We start from the raw sequence: 20,687 nt of genomic DNA, 5'->3' as shown, positions 1-20,687 counted from the left end.
TCTGTTTTCCTAGTCTATGCCTTTAAAGTCCTCATAACTGCAATACTATAGAAATGACTCTGCTGCATAGCAAACTGGTTGCTCATAACTACAGTACTGTAGCTATGACTCTGCTGCATAGCAAACTAGCTTTAAAAAGGCATCATAAACCAAAGGGTTAGTGACATATTGATCACCAGTAACATATCTTCCAATTTCCTCTTATAGGATATTATAATAATTCCAATAGAGTAATAAGCACTGAGCGGTATAGTGCCGATCTCTTTTTAAATAGGTCAATATTGTGAAGTCAGTATACTTGGCTGAGATGAATGCTAAATATAGACTGAAAGGGACAGCCTGTTTCATAGCTGCCTTCATGGGTCCTGCAGGAGTGGACGGGCTCCGATGGGTCTAAAAGCAGAGGGGAACAGCAGCACGAGTTTTGTTCTGGTGATTGGCACTGGCTGATTTCTTCCATACTGGCGTATTACCTGAATGTGGTTATGTTGTAAGTAACGTTTCATTCTCCTGTTTGTTAATTCCTTTTAGATTGATTTTTTCGGGTAAGAATGTTCAGCATCTTCACGCTAAGTTCTAATTTTACAGCAGTCTAAGGAGGAATTTAGAAGTCAAATGGGGAAAAAAGTATTTAAACAAGGTTAAAGTACAAGAAAGAGTGATTCCAAAAACCACCATCAACAACAACAACAACAAAAATGTCTAGATTAGTTTGTTGGGCAACTAATCAGTGCTTTTGGCCAGCGATGGTGATGTATCCTCTCACGTTTGTTCATTATGTCAGTGGGAAAAAAATAATTGTAATACATCATTGAGTTAAGATGGATTTTCTTCACTGCACTTACATTACTTAGTGGTTTTAAATAATAATGAAATCAGAAATGTAAAATTCAGTTCATAATAATGAATGAAAGATACTCACATTTATTACAGCCCAAGTTGTTCAGAAGAGTCTTCCCTGAAGTTGCAGGGAGGTACTAACCAAAATACCCAAGAGAAACAACTGCCCTTTGGAAGCTAAAAATAACCCAGGCATCTGTGCACGAGGGGGTAGCTTTTAGCATGCTGTGGCAGCACAGGGCTCTGTAATGCCTGCGGTCAGTCACGGATGTGCCTGTGGGGAGATAGCAGAGAGAAAATGGGTGGCACTGCGGCTAGCCAGCGCTGCGGTCTTGCACCTTGTGACATTTGTGACATTCCAGGGAATGCAAGGAGATGCAGCTCTGTCCTGAAATTACTGCTGCACACCTGAAAACCAGGCACTGCCTTAGGGTCACCGCTGCTATGATCAATTTTCTACCTCGTTTTTGTATTTTTCAGCAACAATTTTGAGCAGAGAAGCACTAAGCTGTAATCTTCTCTTAAATATAAATAGAAAAGTATACATGTAGGCCTGTCAATCTCCACTATTAGAAACAGTCCCATTATCAGGAGAGAAATAAGCACCTAGTCTTCAGTCTTACTAAGACTCAGTGAATATCTACTTGGCTGTGTGCTCAAATATGGCAATCTCCTCCATCTGATTTGATTTGAAAGAGTGGGTGCTTTATGTAAACATATATGCCTGTATTCCTTGAACTTGTAATTTTTATTTAGTTTTTGACTGAAGTGCTGAGTTAGGAATCCAGTCACACTGCGTTCTTTACTTACTGAAAAGGGAGGGAGACATGTTAAAAAGGGCAATTCCACCTCTCTGGGATTCAGAAATCACCCTTAGATGCTTATCATCATCCACCAACAGGAGGCTTGCGTCCCATAAAGTGCTGAGTTACGTTTGGCAGGTAAAATTGAACTTGAGAGATTTAATAAAATACTAAATGTGCTAGAAGTATCTCACTTCAACTGTAAACTAACCTCTGTGAGCGCTGCCTTTACATTTGCTGGCAAGGAAAAGGTACCCTTAGACCGCAGTTCTAAGGTCTGAGAAGACCTATGTAAGTGTAAGGGGAATATTTCCTGGAGGTACATATTTTTCTTCAGTAACTATCAAGGGAGTTTTCAGTGCCTAGTGTAGGCTAGGATGCCTAGTTAGAACAACTGCATCTCCTAATGGCTAGAACTGTAGAGTGCTTCAACACACAGAGGAGACTGCTTAGGTATTGTTTATTCTCTCTCTATAATCTTCATAATTGTATGTATTTATACAATCATTCGGTCAGCATGTGCACACGGACTTTGCAGAGAAGCTGGCTGGGCCCCATGCAATGCTTTTCTCAAGGCAAGGAGTAATGGCCTGAAGAAAAGGCTTTACCACCAAGCTTTAATGTATCCATAACTCGCATCTATATGAAGTAGAACTACACTAGAAGATTATTGTCTGCCCCATTATTCACAAATAACTTCATGGTGACATTCCAAGGTGCATAAGCAGACTCATATTCCTGCTCCTTGTCTCCTACGTCCATGCCAGTATTCTGGACATCTCACCTCTGAATAGTTTGATGCTGAAAGCACAGGACCTGAGTGACATCCTTCCTGCTGCTGTTAGTGAAGCTTTGGCCTTCGCTGTGGTCAGGGTATCGCTCTTCATCTTACCAAGTACCTCCCAAGTACCCTGCAAAGGGTTATTCAGACAACGGAATAATTAATATTCAAATCACTACTAATGAAATAATTTTCTCTTTGTACATGTATATATACATATGTACACATATGTATAATTATTTATGCATATTTGTATATGTATATGCACATCTATATGTGCATTTACATGTGCACAAATACAATGCAGAAATGAAATTTTATACTCATTAAAGATGTCCAGAATAAACAACAAATGTTACATACTGCGTTACCCTTCCCTTCAAGCATGCCGGTCCTTCAAATGCCTTTATTTTAGGGGTTGCTAAAGCTGCTCAGCACTTCCGCAGCTCAGGACACTTACTGTTACTAGTTATTTCACATACTTATTTTTTTAACTTACCTTTTTATTATTATTTTAGACAGAATGGAGAGGCCTTCTTTGGAAATTAACCTCCCCAATACTGATGAAGAAGGAAAACTTTATGTTGTTGATTCCTTAAATAACCTAAACAAACTAAACGCTTGTCCAGATGAATCCCAACATGCACTAGGTATGTATGTGTCCTGGTTTCAGTTAGGACAGAGTTAATTTTCCTCCTAGTAGCTGGCAGGGTGCTATGTTTTGGATTAGGATGAGAAGAGCGCTGATAACATGCTGATGTTTTAATTGTTGCAGAGCAGTGCTTACACCAAGCCAAGGACTTTCCAGCTTCTCGCTCTGTCCTGCTAGCGAGCAGGCTGGGGGTGCAGCAGGAGCTGGGAGGGGACAGACCCAGGACAGCTGACCCAAACTGGCCAAAGGGGTATTCCATACCATCTGACGTCATGCTAAACAATATATAGGGGTGGCTAGCCGGGGTGGGGGGCCGGCTGTTCAGGGATAGGCTGGGCATCAGTCAGCGGGTGGTGAGCAATTGCATTGTGCATCACTTGTTTCGTACACATTATTATTAGTAATACTATTATTATTATTATTATTATTTTCCTGTCTTAATAAACTGTCTTTATCTCAACTCACAGGCTTCACTTTCCCATTTCTCCCCCCCATCCCAGAGAGGGAGGGGGGAGGGTGAGCGAACGGCTGTGTGGTGTTTAGCTGCCAGCCGGGTTAAACCACAACAGTATGACAGATGATGCTCTGTGGTTATTGAGTACATACAGTAGGCTGTAAAAAAGAGTTATGTATGGCACTTGAAAGCTCTAACCACATTGTGTTGCGCCGTCAACAGCCCAACAGGCCAATAAGTATATGTCAAGCTCTGCACTGAAGAAGCCTGAACTTGTCTTTCACTTCCATTGAGATCCATCAGGCAAGATAATTTCTCCAGTACTGCCCAATATATACCTCTTATATGAGTAACATCATAACTCTTCACAAGCATAAATTCTAGCACACTAAATGCAGCAATAGAAAAAACAGTGAATTTCTGTTGATTCTTTTAAGACACATCTAAGGTTTCAAACCTGTGAGGCTTTTAAGCATTTTAATTCACAGAATCTCTTTACTCACAGTTTCAGATATGGGCTCTCCCACTCTTACTGCTTTTATGTGGCTTCTATCTTTGATTTGCTCATGGCAACAAGATTTTTTATTTTTTTTTTTGGCCAGTGATAGTTAAAATATACTTGTGTTCCTTGTCACCTGGAAACTTCTTGAAAGTTGGAGTTCTTCAGCAGCATTCCACATGACAACATTTGAATCAGTTTTTATTTCCTCTACTATAATGGCAAATTTGACTGAAGAAAAGTTATAGAAGGACAATTACATTTAAATAAGATTCAAAGGGCCATAGCTTAATCATTCTTCTAGTTATGGGGCACAAATGCCTTTCCAGAGGACACTGAAACAGTTCTCCTAATGCAAGTAACTGGAGTGCTGTCAGCTTCTGGATTCTACACAAAGATGTTAGACTTAAGCTGCTTAATTTTCATATGTAGATTATCTTGATTTCTACAAGTACAAAATGAGACAACGGGATAAATTGGTTTTGCAGTGTGCCACCCTGCAGTGTGTCTGTCTTATTCTCTTTTGTAGTTTTTAATAAGACAGTGTTCTTTACTTTCAAAGGGTTCTGTGGAATAGTCATGTAAATGTTCCTCCCCACATTTCAGCAGTAAAAAAAGGTAGCCTATTATGTATTTTATGGATCCATTTGTAAAGTGCTTTGGCTCTTTGGCTTCTAGGATTATTCGTTTTAGCATACACGTCTTTTACCTTTTTTAAAGCTTGGAGATTCTGTAGTTATCAGTTCTGTAGTTATCAGTTCTGTAGGAGTTCTGTAGTTATCAGTTATCAGTGTTTCTGATAAACACTACATTCTTGTGAACAAGGTCTATTAGGCATATTAGCTGATGCCCAGTTTGTTTTAAAAATGACGTTTCTAGAGTGTTACAGTACAGACAGCATTCCTTTTGTTCAGTAGCTTTATATGACCTGGCATAATCAAGCACACTAGCAAACATGTTAAAAATGTATTTAAAATGCAAACAACTTTTGATTGTTTTGGTAGCAGCCATGCAACAGTTTCTTTATGTTTTAGACGGTAAAATGGTCCCACTGTTTGCAGCTTGGCAAGAGTCTGTGTTCACTGATTCCTTACAATGCTGGCTAGTCCAGTCAGTAAGAAACAGTCAGTAAGCAGAGCAAGCACACACCATTTTTGGGAACTCTGTTGATAGCTTAGTGTACTTGAGAGGCAGTAGTAGCAGGCTGTCCCCCTCCTTATTATGCTAATTAGAAAGCGATATTGGTGCAGGTACTTAGTACATGATGCATTTGTTATGAATGCTAAGGGAATAAACATAAAGTCCGCCAAAACAAATATTAAAGGTTTTCTACTTACCAACAGTCAGGAGCGTGTTAAATGCAATAAAGAGAAGCTGAGATATTCCCAGAGATCTCCAGTTAGCTCAGTGAATTGTTCAGTCCCAGGTTTGTTCATTATTTAAGTGCTGTTATGGCATAGGCGTCCTTCCCTCAGCTTTATCACTAAAGGCTCAGTTGCAAAGCCCTCAGAGATTTCTACCAGCTAATACCAAAACATGATCTAGAAACACTTTTCATAGATGCACTTGCTACTCTCCCTTTCAGAATGGCAAGACAGCAATTATAGGAGGAGAAATTACAGTATGTAATTTTACTTTGCATGTAAGAGGCTGACACTAAAATGAAATTACATTAGCTCCCTGCTCTCCCCAAAATATAAAATTAATGAAACATTAGTCAATAAACAATTCTGTTTCAAGTGTGATTTTCTTTGATATTCACTTGAATTTCGTCATGGTCTTCACTTGACTTCACCCATCATCTTTAGGGTTTATTGCCATCTTTCATTTGATTGCAGTTCTTACTGTGAGAGAATCTATTGACTTTCCCTTTATGCAAGACATTCTTAAGAGCACAGTAAACTGTCTTGCTTTTCAGATTCAAGGAAGCACAGCAACTACTTGTTGTTTTTTCCCCTCTTTCTTCCTGTGCTTGAAGGACAAAATATGTAGTCCATGTGAAACTCTATTCCAATTTGGGCAATTTGGGACGATATATACTACATGTTTTGTTGGAATGAAACCAACAAGACTGATAGAGTGTTTTCAAAGAATAATAATAATAAAAATGTTTTCAGATAAAAAAATGAGGCCTACAGTCATCGTATCCAACATCAGGAGCAACTGTGGTGCTTAATTTGGAAATTTAGTCATCCCATGGGTACTTATACCATCAAATAAAAGAAGAAGTGAATCTGAAGGATAAATGTGTAGGATGAATCTGTAACTAGGTTTTCAATCTGATTTTTTTTCTCTCTTCTCTTTTGAAAAGGCTGAGTCCATTGAAACCTTCAGAAAGCTTTCTGATGAAAACTTCATTGCAGACTTATACATGTAAAACTGAACTGCAGAACTCTGAAATTGTAAAACGCCAAACTGTAAAAACAGGTCAACTTCAACAAAACTGTGTATTTCAACAACAGAAACATTTTGTTGTTGTTGTTGTTGAAAATGTTACAACAGTTATAACAGATACTTTAGTTTTTGTACATCCAAATTCAAGCTGAGATCATAAAGTTGGTTTCTTCATTTCTCATGGAATATCACAGGAAACAAAGTCTATTGGCCAAAATTGTGATGTATTCTGGAGCCAGAAGCATTTTGGCATGTTTATTCTAACCCACCTTGACAAACGTTATCACTTTATCAAGCTTTATCAATGTTATCTCATTACAGATGAGGAGTATGAGAACACTGGTGGTACTGGAGAAACCACGGCAGGGAATAACACAAGAAACCAATGTTTGTTCTTCATCATCTTCATTCTCACTTTGATCGTCAGTTTGGCACTTGTTTCATTTGTAATATTCTTAATAAGTAAGTAAAACCAACAGTGGTTCTTATAAATATGGGGCCAACTGGAAGAAGAACTTTGCTGAAATGTGTCATACTACCCTATAAAATCCTACTGTCATATCTGCATGTCCAAAGCACTTAGCTGGCTATGGGCAGTGGGTCTTGGTCCTGGGAGTGAGAGCACAGGCCTCTACTCTCTGAGATACCAGGTACAGTTTTATTCTTTGTGTAAAGGTTTTGTGAGCTTAAACAGCTGTCAAGAATTTAGCTCAGAAGGGTGAAAGTGTGTTTTTGAAAATGCCAACTGGAAATTAAATTAAATTTTAGAACTGATCATAAGGCAATGAGTAAGCTTTCTGTATCTTTCCAGGTGAAATTCAGTATTGGTGTCATTCCACTGAAACTGAAATTACGCTACTAATATAAATGGAATAGCACTTAAATCAGGCTCCCTGAAGATATTCTCTTTTATTCAGAAAGACCTGAGGGTTGCAAGCTAAGTACTGACTGGAAAGTGTAACTAAGAAAACCTCAAAGAAACAAAAAATCAGATGACATATATCAAAATTGGCACATAGCATACAGTCTGCAGACATAAGGGGTGGGCTGGTTGGGCTGGCTCAGCTAGTGCTGCTAAGCACATGGCTACAGGTACAGGTGACCTTGCTTTATGGAACCCTTGCCATCTTGGGGTTTTCTGTGCTAATTTATTGGACAGAGTCTGAGGTGCATTTTTTGATTCACCAGTCCATTTTTGAAGGAATTGGAATCCGTATGAAATTAAGATTTATTTTCTTCTATAGTAGGGAATTTACTAGAGTGAAGAAAAAATCCTCATCCTTGACTGAATTTGCTTAGAAGTTCTCAAGGGACAGAATATCAGACAAGTAAAGAACACAAAGGAAATCTTCAGTGGCACGACTGTAAAAGCCTAATTCAAATATCTCATATTTGAATTCTAGATATCTTTAATGGGCTGCTGCTAAAAGTAGAGCCCTGGTATACATAAATGAGTAATGTGCCCCTCTAGTGGAAAAATGGTAAAGTAGTAGTGAAAAGGCTACTTATAGAGTTTAAAGAAATTTGCTTGGTCTCAGGTTGGTAGAGACCTGTGCTTTTTGGAACCAGTTACCAGTAGTGTTTGTGTCAGATTATGTTTGTAATCCACAGACATAGATTTGTTTTGCACTGGCACCATTAGAACTAAACTTCTGTCTGCTTTAAAACCCATGGGTAAATTTTTTCAGCCTCAGAAAGCCAAAACAAGTATAGCTCCAGAAGTGTGTGTAATGTATACTGCATATTGGTGGTCCAGAGTAAACGGGCCTCTTAATGCCAGTATTTACAAGAATTCTCCTTTAACCTAAATGCTTCAGGAAATTGGGTGATACGGCTGTAGTCTTTGGCATGCTTTAGTAGTCGTACTTTTAGAAAAAATATAGGTGGACAGTGCCCAGAAATAGCAACTTGAAGCCATTTAATAAGACATTTTCTTGTGGACACAAATGGAATAGATACACTGCTGAAGACTGTAAATTTTGTCTGAGCCAGTGTATTTTATTGTATTATACCTTGTTGCAGTCAATAAGACAGAAAATAAGCAGTTGAAGAATTTAATGAGCAGGTAACTCCACCAGATGCATAACTTTTTCTCATTGGGTTCTGCTGCCGTTTTCCTGTTTAATATTTTAATCCATGATAATTCCCTACACTTTAACACAGGAATGCAAGAGAGGGTAGTGATGCTCTTGGCCTATATGTTGCCAATTTAATATGGTACATTTTCTTTTCCCAGTTCAAACTAGAAACAAGATGGACCAAATATCAAGCAGACTATTATCTGAAAAGAAGAACATAGAGGAGCTTAAGAAAATGAACAATATGATATTAAAGTATCTAAATCACTCAGGAATGAAGGAAAAGGGGAGACACCTCTTCACAGAGTCTCCTGATCTTCATGATTTCTTCACCCATCCCGAGCTGAAAGTCCCTGTGGAATAAATCTACTTCAGAATGAAATTCAGCATCACTCTGTTCATGCACTCGGATGTTTCCATATGATACACAGGCTACTTAAACATTCTGATATGGTCACAGGAACACTGGAAAGGCTATCCGAATGAGGAATATTAGAAAAGAATATTTGGTCCTGTTTCATGTAAATAGAGATTATGAAAACTAAGCTCGTATAATCCAAAATAAACAGTGGATGGTCAACAACTTTCAGGAGAGTTTCAGATTCTCTGTGCATTGTTAATTGCAGGGTTAGGGGCTTAGTTTTACTTTAAATGTAAAGTAAATTTAAGTGAATGATAACATGAAATGGTGATTTTTATTCAAATGATTCCAGCATGACCTTGTTCACTTTGGAACGAGTTCTGTTTGCTTCTATATTATTTGTATTTAAGGATAACTGCAGATTTCATAACTTATAAATAAAACCTGTTGTGCCACAGAGCTTGATGGTTTACATTTCTTTACATCTAAATAGATCGACTTACCACTTCTGCTAAAAAAAAAAAACAAAAACAAAAAACAAACTCATCTAAAAAACAACCTTTTCATAATATGCCATATTCAGTCCAAATTCCTGATGACTGAAAGCTGATGTCATATAGTCTTACATGGGAAATAGGCTTAGAGAACTCATTCTGGTAATACCCATCTCACAACAATGCTAGCATGCTCTACTCAGTACTTGTTGTCAGTTTCAGAGGGAAGACCAAGTGTTTTATAAAGAAATGTGGGGAAAACGCTAGCTGTACTTGTACTCTTCCCTGTAGTTTCTCTTGGCCACTACTGGAGAAAGACCACAGGGCCAGATGGAAATCTGGTCTGAGCCCTCCTTTTGAAGTGGTGCTGAGGGTAAAAGCAGCAGCTGATGCTTTCTCACTTTGACTTCATGCAGGTGCGAAGACTGAGACCCAAAAGCACAATCACATAAGACGCTGGTGGGTAGCTTTGTCATTTTAGTACTCAGGTCCTGATACTGGTATGCACATTAAGAAGCCATCTCAATTATCAATAAATGAGTTGGTTACTCCCATCACAAGAGTGAAATAAATGGCAGCTGACACTCTGGAGTATGTCCAGCATCTTCTCCTTTACTTCAAGTTCTCCTTTTTTCATCCAAAGCTTTCTTATCTCTTCTGGAGTATTTTACAGAAAAGTCTCCAAAGTCCACTTGTATTGCAGTCTCCTTATCCAGAATGAGTGACAATTCGTGCTGTGGTCACTTCATCATCTACAATAGACTGAAGAACTAGGTACAGGAGTCTTTCTTGCTATGACCTTACTTGGATTTGCCCACTGATTCATAGGAATTCTATTCCCTCTAAGAGGAATACTTTGGTTTACACCTATGTTTTGCATCACTTTCTTTCTATTTCTTGAGCACCATTTTTCTTTTTCTTCTGTACTACTGTCAAATCATTCACATGAAAACTGAGGTTTAGTCTTAAGAGTTTATTACTCCTGCTGTTAATTCTCAGCTGGAGTCATAGCTATCATCTCCTCTGGATATTGTCAGTGTTTGTTACAAAGATGACTTTACTATTGCTAATAGAATGATAAAAGTAAGTGTAGAATGTGTTGCAAGGAAAGAAATCTGAAAGACTACAAAAAAAATCTTTCTGTAAATGCTCTTAAATGATGAAAGAAAAAATGTCGTATGACTAAAAACATGACACTCGCAGTGCTGTTTCTCTGTTCTCTTACCTGTCAGCTGCTTTTTAATGACACTGTTAAGGTCTCATCTCTCCCACTCATCTTGTAGCTACCAAAACTGCTTTCAGGCTCTTGTCTCACACTGACACACATCTGTACTTGTTAGCCAGGGAGAAACAACTAGTATTTGGCATTCAGTGCATCTCAAACATGGATTTGTCACATCCTTCATTGCAACTGCAGCTATCAGAGCAGTCTGTGGTTCACTAGAAACTGACACCAATTGTCTGTAGATTTTTCTGGCAGGAGGCAACGTAAATAAAATCTGTGCTACAGCAACAGTCCCCAAAGAAATGGAAGCGCCCTCATTTCTCAGATCTTGTCCTCAATTTCTGTTAACCTGGTTATTCAGTCAATAATCATAGGAAATCCACTTTTTTTTTTTTTTTTTTTTTTCTGTCTGTCTATTATTGATTAGGAGTGCTGGTATTCTTCCCTCCAGTGTTTGAGCCTGTAAGGTGCTGAGTACCCTCAGCTGCCGCAGACTTAGATAGGACCAGCAATGTGTAGGTGTGCTCAGTATCACAGAGGACTGAGCCTCCAAATCATCCTTTTTGTATTTAATTGCTTCTTCACTTGCAGCGATCAGTGATTTAAAGCAGTGATTTTAAAAGTGCAAAGGTCCAAGGAACTCCTTAAGCCCATCCTGCTAACACTGTTGAAACATCTGTTGGTGGAGCTACTTGTGTACAAGGGTGACATGGAGCAGCAATGAATACAGCTGCTTATGGCTTCCCAGCTCAAATTTATCCCAATATCCATTTACAGTGAGGACGACTTCTGTATGAGAGCAGCAGGTGTGATAGCTGTCTTGACAGTAGAGTGCCACAACCACTCCACCACCACTTTCTGGAGTACCCCCATAAACAGCAGCAAGGAATGGCTCCTTCAGGGGAACATATTTGTCATATCTACAGATGGTGAAATAGTCCCAAACAATCCAATGCTGGACTCAAAATCTTCTATGAACTTGACCCTGAAGTGAACTTCAGCTCTTTCCAGAGCTCCACGATCCTCTTCCTGAATAAACAGCTAAGCAACAAGTAAACTCCAAGCTCCAACAGCATGTGGTACAACCGATATACAGTGTATGTTAGGATCTATCTCCCGTAGACATGGATAAGGTCTCTGTTCTGCTGCACATTTGAGGAGTCTTTGCAGTGTCTGGTGGTGTGACAACTTTCCTTCCAGGAAGGTGAACTGATAGTGTTGTTACAACCACACTCAGCAGCACTGCTTCTTTCTCTTTGCTCGTATTTGAAGATTATAGAGACACTTAAACAAAATTATTGGCTTTCCAATGTTTATTTGAGTTCACTGTAAAGCAATATGACACACAAAGGGTTTGGATAGATTTAATAACATGACATTGATGCTCATCTCTCCACAGCTACAACAACTATAATTACTGAAATGACAACTTGACTTCAGGAATTTTTCTGCTGAATAAATCTGGACAATATTAGAAATATCATGGTAACTAAGGAGAAACACCTAGATTTAACCAAGAAATTATCTGCAGCTTCAATCAAAGGCATCACAGTGCAAGTTCTTGAAGTGTTGTTTCAATCTTTAGGTAATCAGTTAATATCAGTAGACAAAATGTTTTTTTTTCCCCTGGTGAGTTTTGTGAGAATTTCACCCCTTTGTTTCTGATATCCACAACTGTCCATGTTTTTGTTACCACAAGTCTGGACTACTATATCTGACTACATGGAACTAAGTGTGGAGATAACGTACAGTAACAGATAGCAGAGGACCAGCTAGCACAGGCCCCACCTTCTTTGGCGTTGGGCTACCATGAGAACATCAGCATGTACTTGGTCAGCTTCCAATGCAATGTCAGGTCTTGGTCTTAGTCTCGTGCTTTTCTACAAGGAAATAGAGCTTGATGGCTACAAGCAGCAAGCAAGAACAGAGGACAAAATACTCTTTCTAGAGAGATCTGTCTATGAAACTGTCAGGGGTTAGGTAAATACAGACCGTGGGCACCTTCAGTAAATGAAGATGCACAGATAGGTGGGGGACAATTTGAGAGGCAAATAAATCCATCCCTTTGCCTGACAGCACCATCAGATATACTTAAACCATTTCTGACAGATGCTTGTCCATTCATATCATAAAATATTTCAGTGATGGAGCTTCCGCAAGTCTCCTGCTCTGGTGCTTAGCTAACCACATGGTTAAAAAAACTTCCTGAAGTCTAACTCTAATCTCCCTTGCTGAAATTTAAGCCAAGTATTACCTGGTCTATTGCTTGTGAACATGAAAAATAGTTTACCTTCCATTTTTTCACTTATAATAACTCTGTGAGATGATTTTACTGTTAAGATAAACCCTGAGATATTTGGAATTGTAATACAACATCTATCCTCTAGTGTGCATTCAGTTTTGATCTGGAAAAAGAGTTGTCAAAGATTCAGTGGGCAGGACTAACATTTGTTATTACTACTGATTTAGGTAGAAAGCTTCACATGCTTTGTACACCAGTAACAATACAAAGCTGAACATGGGGTGAAAAATAATAATGATGTGTGTACTCTGAATCTGGAGGCAGAAGAGAAAATTCCAGGAGTGGTAAAAGGCTGGTCACAAGTTTTGTTAGACCACGTGCTCTCAAGGTGATGTGCTTTGTATTGTACACAACCCTAACTATTCAGGAACATTAAATGCAGTGTCAATGTATTTGCAAAATGAACAGGGTGTAACAATGCTCAACAAAGCAGAAGGGGAACTGTCAAAACTAGAATTATCTGAAGAACAAAAATCCTATTTCATGGGGTTTTTAAGATTTTGAAGATCCGATATTTATTTTAATTCCAGCAAAGCAAGATATTGTGAAATTATACATGAAGTTGCCTGCAAATATCCATTTACATATCAGAATTCTCAGGTTTTCTTATTCCTTTCACCCTGTCTGACTGGAATTTCAGTTCACAGATTCAGAACCTTCCCTATCGGAAATATCATCAGAGCAACATGCTCCAAAATTCCTTAGTATTTTGAAAATGTTTACTTTGGCATATAGAACTACAACTATTTTTAATTAGAACTCTGATTAAGCAACACCTACATAAAACAAATGCCGAATAACAACTAAAAATTTAATTGATGTTTTGACTCATAATTGAAAATCATCTGTCCAAGACGTTTAACGATCTTCTTATAGGTTGCTGGTTTCATTTTTCTTGGAAGATGCTGGTGAATAATAAAAGTTGGACCAAATCCTTAGCTTGTAGCTTTGTGCTATTGGGATTAAAGGAGCTGTTCTCTTCGACTGAGAAAAAAGCACATTCAGTCCATTACATGTTACTGTTCTTATTTTCCTGATAGATTAACAAGAATACTGAGATTTAAAGAGAAGAACAGAGGGGATGAATGTACTGTGTCTTCCTCCGGGATACATAAAAACTAGCAACACCATGGCCAAAGAGCTTACACTTATTTGAGAACTTGATCAATCTTAGAATTCAAGAAAAGGTTTTTATAGACTCTGTTTTCTATCCTTTCTCTTGTTTCTGGGCCACATTGCAGCAATTCAAATGCTGTCCACGATGCACTGATGAGCCAGCAAAACCCCTGAATGGTAATGAGAAGCGTTCAGTGGAAACAGGCTCGGCACAGTGCTGCCGCTAATTTATCACTGTGAGGCAAACCGACTTACACAGAAGGGTGAAAGGACAATTTAAAAATCTATCACCTGCCAATTTAAGAATCTATTAATAATTATGGGTTTGTTTTTCATGTTCTGCGCTGCTCATTTAATCTCAATATCTTCTGCACCATGTAACTGGAAAACATTGCTTGTCTACAAGATGACATGAAATTTTCAAATTCAGACACTCTTTGCTCCTCTGCAAAAGCTTGTGGCTGATTAATTAACTCCCAACAATTACTGAATGCTCTAGGTGTTTTTTTTTTTTTTTTTCCCTTAAGGGAAAACTGAAGCATTTTCATCAGAAAACCTCCCCCTGGGTTCTCATAATCATATGGGTAGATATGTGGGCTATTTTTAATTGATATTTCAACAGCAAGCGTGACAAGGATTCTAGCTCTTTTTATACATCGTCAGTGACCAACTGACTTTGCATCCTGGAGCAAGCTTAAATAACTAGATAATGAGGGAAAAAGCTTGCTACCTGTAAACTAATAGTAACAAAGAGAACTTCCTAATATTATTTTAATATAATTTTAGATGTAGGTGGCTTATTTATTTATTTTAATAGTATCAACCAATCAGTTCACTGTGGTAAGGAAGGAAAGTTTTCTTAAGACTGCTTCTTGCACAACCTAACCTATACAGTTTTATTGTGCCTGGTTTACCTTATCTGCTGCTTATCTCGTACGAAAACCTCAGGCAGGAGGACCCACAGGGCCGTGATGCCACTGACAGCGACTGAGTCAGCTTGTCAAAGTGTACGGGCAGCAGATGACATCTACTGAACTGATTCAGCTGCTATAAATAAGCACTGACTGACTCATTTAGGTCTTTTCCGTGAGGAAGAGTGATCACAAGAAAAAAAATCGGGATAAACTGTCAAGAAAGAGCCACCTGACTCTCCGAGATGTTCCTTCATAACATTTTGTGTCTGCCCTACCAAATGCCCTCCTGTCTCCGAGCACTTGCTTTAAGGTCTATCCTCAAGTGCCTCTACAGAGAGACCAGGGCAGGAGGGTCTGCATCTCTTGGCAGACAACAGCCGATATGTCGGGTGCTGGCTGCCGTGAGGGGAAGGCTGTGGGTGTGAGGGAAGGCGGTGGGCTTGAGGGGAGGGCAGGGGCTAACGCCGGCTGCCCTCGTCCTGCCGCGCCCTCAGGGCACCGACAACCTCCCGCCGCCGCTCGCTGGCGCAGGGCGACCCCTGGCGACCATTTCGGAGGCGGGCGCGGCCCGGAGGGGCTGAGGCGAGCCCGGCGGCAGGGGGAGCCCGGCGAGGGAAAATGGCGGCGGGGCCGGGTCCCGGGGCTGAGGGGCGCTTGGGAACGTGGCGCTGACCGCAGGCTGGGGCGATGTGGGGCAATCAGCCGGATAATCCCAGCGTGGACCGAGGCCCTTGGCCAGCCGCCAAGGCACGGCCACGGCAAGACTGCAGGCGCCGATACGATGGCGGCGAAATGTCGGGTGCGAGGGGTAATGAAACGCCTCCGTGCGCCTGAGCTGAAAGGGCACTGCTGGCTAGAGGCTGCTGTCAGGCAGAGCCGGGTTTTCTTCATTACTCTTTTTTTTTTTTTTTTAATTTATTTTTACCTTCAAGGGCAGCCATAATGCCTTTTAAATAAGTTTTTAGCTGCTTATTGCTATTATTTCCATGGAAATTGTCGAGTCATCTCCTTGCTGGGCTTGGAGGAAGAGCAAGGAGGTTTGGCAAAAGTTCAGCTGAACAAAAATATTAACTTAAAAATTAAAAGAGAGAAATGTGAACATATTAAATACAAATTTTTAAGTATTTTGCAGTCTGGTCAGCACTGACTTTGTTACCCCAGGCCTGTGAAGCAACTCTGCTGTACAATGGTACACCTAGGGGCTCATGAGCAAGTCTAAGAAGGAATTCAACAGCTCAACACGTCTTTGCAAATGTCCCTGAGCTTTTAAACGTCCCCTTTCACTGCAAACATGGCCACTTTTGGGCACAAGGTCAGAGGGCTGTGTGTGCTCCTGGGAAAGGGCCTGTGGTGAACCCAGAGGAGATGAGAAGGGCAGCCCTGCCCGGGCGACGTGAGGCAGGGGCCCATGGTTTTGCCGAGCTGGGAGCTGGGGGCAGCACTGCAGTGCTTGTAGGGTCCGGCTGCTGCTTTTGGTTGCTGCTGCCGAGCAGGACCTCACCCGTGTGTAGGCTGCCTCGTAGAGCCTTGAAGGGGAAGTGTTTTCTGGGTGATGGTTGGCTGGGGTCCCCCTGTCCATTCAGCACCTTTTTTTCCTTCCTTCAGATCCGTGATAAAATGATGTTTTGCCACTGATTAGACTGGTCACTTGCACACAAATGTAAAACGCAAGTAAACCTTTTAGACAACCACTGACACGGACACACACTTAAGTGATTACTTTGACAAGGAGTAGGCATATCTATTGATTTGGGGAGATGTAGACCCTCTTGAAAATGATTATAATGCAAGGTGCAATTATGTATCAGTGATCTATCCACTCGTTTTGAAATGGAGAATTTCTTAGGCCACTTAACCCTTCCCAACACCCTTTACAGCTAGTGAAGATGAAGCCATTTCTTTCAATAAAGATCATTCAAGAAACTGTTATGTTTTACAGACCATCATTTCCCTTGCTATAAGAATCTGGGATTCATAGTTTGAATTTCTGTCTTCTCGCTGAAATAGCTACATCAGCTTTTCCCAATATTAGGTTATTAAGCAGAACCTGCCATCCCAAAGTAGCCAGCAAACTTCTTTCTGCTCTTGCTAAGAGCAGTCAAACATCCCAGGGTGAACTGGGTCCATGCACATGGGTCGGACCTCTCACCACTGAGAGATTCCAGTCTCCTGTGTACTTGGCTTTCCTTCTGGGCGACCGCTGTTCAGCAGTCCCAGGATAGCTGCCAGCTTGCCGATTGCTCTGCGTGATCGTACCCTGTTGTAGTTTAAGGCATTTCAAGACAAACTCTTGTTTGTCTCATTAAAGCTGTCATTCTGATATATACAAAATTTTGTCTGGTATTTATTAATTTAGCTATTTGTCACGGCAGAAAGAGAAGCATATTATTTCTGACAAATATCATCATAATTCTGTGCATCTTAGGACAGAGTCCTGCTTCCATTTACAGGACTGCAGCCTTTACATTTTTAGTACCACACTGTATTACACAGGCAAGGGAAACACACCTTCCAAAACAGTCAATACAATTTCCTACACTTTACTTAGGAATAACAAACACTAATACGATTACCTGGCATTCAATAAACTGTTCAGAAAACTTTCCATAGAGGTTCTCCTTTGTGACTCCAGGTGTCCTTGACGAGCGTTTCAGTAAAAGGTCTTTATGGTAGTTTCCAACAATTTGTGTTGTACAGCTTAGTTCCAGTTCTTTGTTAGGTATCTAAAAAAGCAATGGGGTTTCTCATTTCTATTTCACTTGTCTCTTTAGGGGATTCTTTTATGATTACTGCAGACTTCTCACCTGCTGTTAATTTCTTGCCAGCTATTCATGCACTGTATTTTCTTGTTCCTCCTGCAAAAATATAAACTTCATGTGAAAGAACTACTGATACATTTACTTGAAACCTTTCCTCTCTCTAATGTATTTTTCCCCCATGTAAGTGGTACAACTGTAACAGGTGTCACTGAGAGCTACATTTAAACCTGTAATTTGAGATCTGCAGTCCTCATTTGGGAAATAGGAAGCAGTAGCTGAAATCTTCTCAAGCCTGCTTCATCATAGCTGAGCAGCCTCTCATTGAGCTACTGGACAAAGTAGGAGTGGGGACAGTAACACTACCAGTGTCTTTTTTATCCTGTGTAGACCATGATTCATTAGATGTGCTCTGAAAAGCTGAGCAGATTGGGCACTGTAGAAGAGAGATATGTGCAAGCAGCTCATTTCTGAATCCTGGCAGATCTTAGCTGTGAACTAGATGCTAATGGATTAGCACTGCCAGGAGAGGGTACTTAGATGCTCAGGGAATCTTTCTGCTCCAAAGATGTGTTTGGCTGCTTCCAATGTATCATGGCAAATTACCTGGAGTTTTGAAGTTCGGGATTTTGAGCACAGATGAATAAAGGGGCAGTTAGCTGGGAAAGCACTGGAAACAAGGTGCCTAAAGCTGTATCCTGGAACCCAGTCCAGAGGATTAGAAAGACAACCAAACAGGAGGAGGATCTCTGAGGATCTCTGTGGCACTCAGATACCAGTAACTCACCACAGAGGGGATTGTCATGATGATGTCCGTTTGTTAATCTGCACATTAATCTCCCCAATCTACTGGTGTGAAGTGGAGGGAGGTAGCAGCATTTTGCTGATTCAAAGAGGCATTACGGGGATAAACTAACTAGTGTGAGACATCTATTGATAAGAGCCAGATAATGACATATTTTTCCAGGGGCAACACTAAGAAAATTCTACCAGGTTCAACAGACACAGGATTTTCCTCAGAATCAGCATTCCACCTGTACAGTGTGAAAAGACAAGAGCTTCTTAACCCTGCTCCTGTGTAGCATGCTCTAGGTGACCCTGCTTGAGCCGGGGGTTGGACTAGATGATCTCTGGAGGTCCCTAACAACCTCAACCATTCTGTGATTCTGTGATTCTGCTGTTTTACCTCTGTCAATTCACATTCAGAGCTGGATTTCAAAAGTAGTTTCTTCTCTCAAAGGCCGAAGGAGGCCTGTTGCTTGCTTTGGAACAGGTGGGATGAGAGAGGATGCTCAAGGGATAGAGACTTTTCTGGCAGTAATAATAAGAGGTGACAATGGCACTGCTTGCATTTGCCTTTTTATTTTTATTTATTTTTAACCTTATTTCTGGCAGTTTTTCCCTGACTCCATTCAGCATTTCAATCTCAGCACCCAAAGTGCAGAGCATCCCTACAGGAACGTTGCCCGGACAAGTTCAGTGTTTCTTGTTTGCTCTGGAGTGTGTACCTGGGTGGGGGTCAGGGCTCACAGCAAAGCAGATGGGCTGCAGGGAAGCAGTGATGTTCCTTGGCAGACCTTGAATCATTTTTAAAGCCTCCCGATTTCCCGTTCACATTACAAATTACTTGATCCTTACAAATAAGGAAAAACACAGACATAGGTTTCCTGTACATTGTGTCACAGAGTTTACGGAAGATGTAACATTCTGATACCTTCAACGACATCTGTGCATGCCTGGATACATTCACCAGTAAAACTGAAAAAGAAAACTTCTTTGGTGACAGGTGCTAAAAATCGGGAACTTGCAGTAGTGATGTTTAAAACAGGCGCTAGAGAGAAAGCTGAACAAAGCTTTTCAGGAGACAATACAGACTTTTTCCACTAGGTGGTGGAAATCTGCCACCTTCCAGAGCTTTTAAAAAACAGGAGAAAACCCACATAATTATGAAGGGCAGGCTGAATTAAGATAGAAAATAGCTGTAATAACAGCTTACGATGTATCGATTAAAATGAGTTCTCTGCCTGTCGAAGAGACAATCAGAGAAAATTATTCTTAATGCTGTCCCTGACACAAAGGCAAAAATGTCAGTTAGGGAGGTTTTCTGATGTTTTAGGAAAGGAAATGAAAGGATAATTTAATCTAAATGAATTCTCTCACCCTTTACAGAAGGACTGTCATCTGTAATTTCAGACCATAGGAACTCAGGAAACAAATCTCTCATGCATTTATTTATCTTCAACTGACAAAATATATTTTTTAAATTAGTAATTTTAATTAGCATGCGTCATAGATCTCTTACAGCCCAAGACTCACTGCCATGTAGGCATTGTTTCTGAAGGTGTCCTCGTGGTGGCAGCAAAACTATCAATTATTCAACAACAACAGATTTGAAAATCAGAGAACTTTCTGTTGTTCTTGGCACAATCCTTGGCTGGAACGGCAGAGACAAAGCACATGCTCTGCTGCTAACATCAGAGGAGGAACAAGAATTTGCAAAATCATTTGCTTCTTCTAATACAGCACCAACAGATGACCGCTGCTGACTTTATTCCACACTTTCTCCTTCAAAGCTACTAATGTGCCATAGCTGATCTAAGATCCGTGTTTTAAGATGGAGGCAACAGTCATGGACACAGTTTTCAAAGATATTGAGGACCTAATCTTTTTGTTGAAGCTCAAGGCTATTGCCTTAGTAGCAAATCACACGTCTCATAGAATCAAGTCATCAGCAGAGCATTATTTTGATAGAAACGAGATTGTGAGATACCTGGTTTAAAGAAGCTTTCATTTAGATAGTGTGCTTGCCACTCACTTATTTAACAGGATGCAATAAATCATGTTCTTGTTAGTGTCATTCTGAGTATGCTCCATTCATTTCCTGATCCATTTTTATTCAAACTCTATATTGCAAACATCAAAACTCATAAATTATAACCGGTGTTTACATCTTGTTTCCTGGTAAAGTATCAGAGCTGAACACAGCCTTAACGTTTCTGCCCAGTGTTATTGGTACAA

At 40.1% G+C, this 20,687-nt stretch overlaps 1 protein-coding gene across 1 annotated transcript; it reads left to right on the top strand.

Moving 5' to 3' along the window:
• Window positions 1-215: 215 nt before the first annotated feature.
• Window positions 216-9,320, top strand: LSMEM1 (leucine rich single-pass membrane protein 1). The gene is made up of 4 exons (XM_035544153.2): window positions 216-490; window positions 2,943-3,074; window positions 6,745-6,885; window positions 8,660-9,320. The coding sequence occupies exons 1-4, from the start codon at window positions 478-480 to the stop codon at window positions 8,863-8,865; spliced, it is 492 nt and encodes a 163-aa protein (XP_035400046.1). The 5' UTR covers window positions 216-477; the 3' UTR covers window positions 8,866-9,320.
• Window positions 9,321-20,687: the final 11,367 nt, after the last annotated feature.

Source organism: Cygnus atratus, chromosome 1 (assembly GCF_013377495.2).
Source record: "Cygnus atratus isolate AKBS03 ecotype Queensland, Australia chromosome 1, CAtr_DNAZoo_HiC_assembly, whole genome shotgun sequence".
NCBI lineage: Eukaryota > Metazoa > Chordata > Aves > Anseriformes > Anatidae > Cygnus > Cygnus atratus.
This window is presented reverse-complemented; position numbering and strand designations above follow the sequence as displayed.

Bases quoted from the DNA above. Each gene is read 5' to 3' on its own strand.
- LSMEM1 (XM_035544153.2), top strand. The intron at 3,075-6,744 runs GTATGTATGTGT...ATCTCATTACAG, and splicing joins TGAATCCCAACATGCACTAG to ATGAGGAGTATGAGAACACT. The intron at 6,886-8,659 runs GTAAGTAAAACC...TTCTTTTCCCAG, and splicing joins ATTTGTAATATTCTTAATAA to TTCAAACTAGAAACAAGATG.